The sequence below is a fragment of the Tachysurus vachellii genome, chromosome 23, assembly GCF_030014155.1.
Source record: "Tachysurus vachellii isolate PV-2020 chromosome 23, HZAU_Pvac_v1, whole genome shotgun sequence".
Taxonomy (NCBI): Eukaryota; Metazoa; Chordata; class Actinopteri; order Siluriformes; family Bagridae; genus Tachysurus; species Tachysurus vachellii.
Genome location: NC_083482.1, coordinates 16,395,405 through 16,400,404, shown reverse-complemented (window position 1 = coordinate 16,400,404; position 5,000 = coordinate 16,395,405). Strand labels below are relative to the sequence as shown.

The 5,000-nt window shown below is 34.2% G+C and overlaps 1 protein-coding gene across 4 annotated transcripts in view; it reads right to left on the bottom strand.

The window, feature by feature from the left end:
- Positions 1-5,000, bottom strand: part of phkb (phosphorylase kinase, beta) — an 80,705-nt gene that overhangs the window by 44,958 nt on the left and 30,747 nt on the right. For all 4 annotated transcript variants that reach the window (XM_060859843.1, XM_060859841.1, XM_060859844.1 and 1 more), the window contains one exon: positions 822-885. In XM_060859843.1, coding sequence (XP_060715826.1) covers positions 822-885 — 64 coding nt within the window. The remainder of the gene's footprint in view (positions 1-821; positions 886-5,000) is intronic.

Here is a 5,000-nt window from a genome sequence, read left to right as displayed (position 1 = left end):
TGGATCAAGTCTGACTCCACCCCTTGAGACTACTCTGCCCAGGTAAAAAGGGCTGGATCAAGCCTGACTCCACCCCCTGGGACCTGGAATTACTTTGTCCAGGTAAAAGGGCAGGATCAAGTCTGACTCCACCCCCTGAGACCTGGAATTACTTTGTCCAGGTAAAAGGGCTGGATCAAGTCTGACTCCACCCACTGAGACCTGGAATTACTTTGTCCAAGTAAAACGGCTGGATCGAGTCTGACTCCACCCCCTGAGACTACTCTGCCCAGGTAGAAGAAACTGGATCAAGTCTGACTCCACCCCCTGAGACTACTCTGCCCAGGTAAAAAGGGCTGGATCAAGTCTGACTCCACCCTCTGGGACCTGGAATTACTTTGTCAAGGTAAAAGGGCAGGATCAAGTCTGACTCCACCCACTGGACCTTTGGTACCGCTGTATAGATAGGTGGAGCTAGATTACAGTGCGACTACACCATATACTTTACATCCAAAATACATCTGAGCCAATCAGGACTGGGCCATGGTCTACCATATTAATAGTGAAAGACTAAATAAGGTGTCTGTTGATTTTATGTACTAATTAATACTATAGATACAATACTACACATTTAAACAGATTAATATTGTTATAAGAAATAGAAGTTCTAATAATTCTTACACCATAGTTAAGTTCCATCCCCACATAATCATAGCGTTAAATGCCACCAGGGTTTATTATATTTTATCATTACATACATACGTGAGTGCAATAAGATCATTACAAATCCTCACAAAGGTACAAATCAACAGTCAAATTAATAAAGAACCCTTCAGTCCTACCTGGTTTCCAAACAGGTTGAATCCATTGATGGCCTCGAGAGCTGCTTTGGCGAGTCCCACAGAACTACAAAGAAAAAGCCAAGAACAGATCAGAGGCGTGATCGATTTCAGACGTTACCCTTTTTAGTCAGGAAGAGAACATCACGTCTGCCATTTCTGAGCACTTAGTGAGCCAAAGAGCATCTTTTGTTCCGGATATCAATATCCATAACTGATCCGACCCGCAGTCGCCTCCTTTGAAGTTAAACAAAGCGAATAGCTTCTGCCATTTTGGCTTTGTCTCTAGTGACCCAAGCGCTTCTCAAACCAGACGTAATGCTTCATGCACCAGGGATGAAAATGTGTTCAAGCACCATATAAGTGCAAGTGGTGTAAAATCAATGTACATAAAAAAAAAAAAAACAACAAAAAACAACAGGACGTCCAGAGAACAAACTGTGGGGTCATTCTGGATTAAAAAAAAAACAGGTAGGAACCAATGAGATCCATTCTGTTTTTTTAGTACTGCATTTGGGCATGAGATGTTTTCCAAAGTGCTATTGATTAACAAACAGGCAAAAAGTAAACAGGAAGGTAAGAACTGAAAATGTTATTCTGACAGCAAGAAAAAAAATGATACAACTGTGAAGGATCGAATGACTTGAGATTGAAGATAAAATAATGGAAAAATGAAAATAATTAAAATTATTATTATAATTAATGGTGCTTGCAAAACAACATTATTACTATTGTGCCGGACAAAACTTCGGCGCGTAACTTGTCCTTTTGTCCTAGACCCATGAATGAGGTGTTAAATCGACCGGCTCATTGAGGAGAGGTGAGCTATTACTTTTATAAGCGATCTGAGTACCAGTACTTCCGGTACCGGGTCTCAAATTAGCCTTTTTCCCATAGACTCCCATTATTAACTTTGGAGGTTTATAACTCGGCAAGCTTTCGAACTATCTACACCAAACTCGACCAGCTCCTTTAGGGTGATACTCTGAACAAACTTTTAAATTGGTGTACCGACTGGCCTTCCGGTTGTGCCGCAGCCTCGCCCACAAAATATGCAAAATCAAAAAACTTTTTACAACATGTGACATATCAAAACACTCACAACAATGAGGGGAACTTCCTGACGTGTATTTTGATGGTCACGTGATGTCACGTGAAAATAAAAAATTAGCACAACATGGACATGTGACATATCAAAACACTCAGAACAATGAGGAAAACCGCAAGAGTATTCAGATGACGTCACATGCTCGCCTCGACTAGCCTCCGGGATTTGCCACGTGCAAGCACCATTCACATTTTCTTCAGGAAATGTACGTTCTAGTTATTATTATTGTTGTTAGTATTATTATTATGATTATTATTAGAAGTATTTATTATTATTATTATTATTATTATTATTATTATTATTATTATTATTATTGTTGCTATTATTGTTATTATTATTATTGTTGTTGTTGTTCTTCTTCTTATTATTGTTAGTATTATTATTATTATTATTGTTGCAATTATTATTATTATTATTATTATTATTATTAGTTGTTGTTGTTCTTATTATTATTATTACTGTTGTTAGTATTATTATTATTATTATTATGATTATTATTAGTCGTATTTATTATTATTATTACTAGTAGTAGTATTGTTGTTGTTATTATTATTGTTATTATTATTATTATTATTATTATTATTATTATTATTATTATTATTATTATTACCAACCAACATATGGTACTTTTATATATAACTTTATACCATTAAGTACCTCAGCAATAACACAACTTCAGCTAGATGATGGTAGTATAAAGATATTTCTTTAGTAGAATTTAACTTCATCACACATGTACCATGATACTGAGCTTTGCTAACAAACTGCAATCAAAACAGTAAGTGCTGCATTTCAAAATAAAGTTTAACAAAAATGAATTTCGTGTATTTTTTAACGTCTGCTTATAATAATACCTTTTAATCTATGTTAAAGATCAAATGTATAAAAACCTTTACATTAAATCAGCTGCTTGTTGAGTTTGTAGTCATTATTTAACATAAAAACCCAACACTCTGAAAGTCACGTTGCTAGTAACAAAAACACTTGATGGTAATTACAGCGCTAATTTAATGCCCAAAGTTAAAACGAGTCTAAAGCGTCAAAGCTAATTTAGCGTTTTAGCGTCGCATTTTCTGCTGCAGATGTTTCCTAATCTTATTTCTCTCTAATTTCCACCTTTTTCTGCTTCAATCTTGCATTAATTCTCCCCTAAAAGACTAAAGATGACATAAGTGCTCATAAGTACTTGAGTCGCTGCCAACGAACTCGATTCAACTCCGGCTCAGAAATCTGGAACCGAGAACCGGTACCATCAGGGGATCGGTTCTAAAAGCATTAGCCGGGTGACTAAATGTAGGAAAACGTATTAAAGCTTCTCTCTCTCCGTAACACTGAAAGCTGGATAGTGACAAAAACATCGGAGTCGCATAAAGTTTGTAATGAATTAGAACTTATTACTAATTTTAAGTAAATGAATGAATTCTTCAAGAGCCCAGTGTATGATGGGAATGAAAAGCCCCGTGTGTTACAGCGAGTTAAAATTCCTCTCGCGTTACGTTTTCTTGGCCAGCGATGAGCTGCTGAAAGGCTTTGGGCTTTCACTCGGGGAAATTTGGCACAACGTCGGCGTAAGTGCAAAGTGATGAGTCACGCAGCAGCAAAATGACGTCCATTTGCTTTGTTCAGGTCTCCAGCGTGATGATTTAAGAAGTGTGCGGAAACATTTATCACCTTCCCCGTGCTGGATCTCTGCCCGAACACAAACGCTCTTTCCCTGGCACTCTTTCCTCCACCTGCTGACACGCAGCTCGCTCGTTCATCACGAGCGGATTAGACGAGTTTGTGTTGGTGTTCACACAATACAGAACCTTCGGAAGGACGCGAGGCTTCGAAAACCATCAGTTACCGTTTGAACCTTTTTAAAAAGAGAATATTTACAGAATAATTTCCACGAAAAAATGCTTTATTATTGTATCCAAATTGCATTTTTTTAATTAATTTATAATTACTGCAAAATTAAATACAAATTTCAAGTTTAAATGTAATTTTTAATAAATTGTTTTAAATTATTAGATTTCGACAGACTGCAAATAGCACAGACTTCTTTCCTGTTTGATATTTTTATATATTATATTTTAATAAACGTATCTCAGTACTGAATAATGTTACACACCTATATATTGGATGCTTTATTATGTTTTCTTTTAATATTTATTGTTTTATATAAAATTTATACTTATGTTTAAATTGAATAAAACAAATACTTAATTTGCAGTTAAATAATTTTTTAAAATGTACTTTTTTGTAACCACTGAATGAAAAATTGAGTTTAAAATATTAAAAAAGTTAGTAACCCATAAAGAAGATAATAATAATAATAATAATAATAATAATAATAATAATAATAATAATAATAATAATACATACAAAATTGTTCCCAAATAAAGTATATGTTCCCAAATCCATAAAGTAAACACATTCCAAAAAATGATTTAATTCATTAATAAATACTAAATTAATAAGGGAAAAAATAGTCCACATTAAATAATACTTGAATTATAAGTACAGCATTTAAAAAAATGTAAATACATTTTTTGTAAAAATATTTTTAAAATGATGGTTAAAATAAATTTGCCAAGAAATGTTTCATTAAATATTATTATGTATAAATTAGACAGCAGTGAAGTTTATTATTTTTAAACCAGGCCTTAAATGTTAATTGGGAGATTTTTTTAAAGGCAAATGAAGGAGTCGATTCTCTAATTGGCTCTCAGGTGAAACGGCGTGTTGTGGAGATGAGACACAGATATTGAGCGGCTGTGCATTGATCCGGTCTTAAAGAACACAGACACTGTATGTATTTAAAAAAAGAGCGAGACTCGAGTCGTCACCAGCTTTCATTACTGTGAGATCAGGAGCAAGAAGAAGATAAACTACAGAAATAAAATGTGGAATTTTAGGATTTAAAAATAAATATATAATAATAATAATAATAATAATAATAATAATAATAATAATAATAATAATAATACGTTATTTTTGTTCTTTTCCTTGAAAAGAAACCACTGAGAAGCAAGAGAGAAACACACACAGAGAGAGAGAGAGAGAGAGAGAGAGAGAGTGAGAGAGAGAGA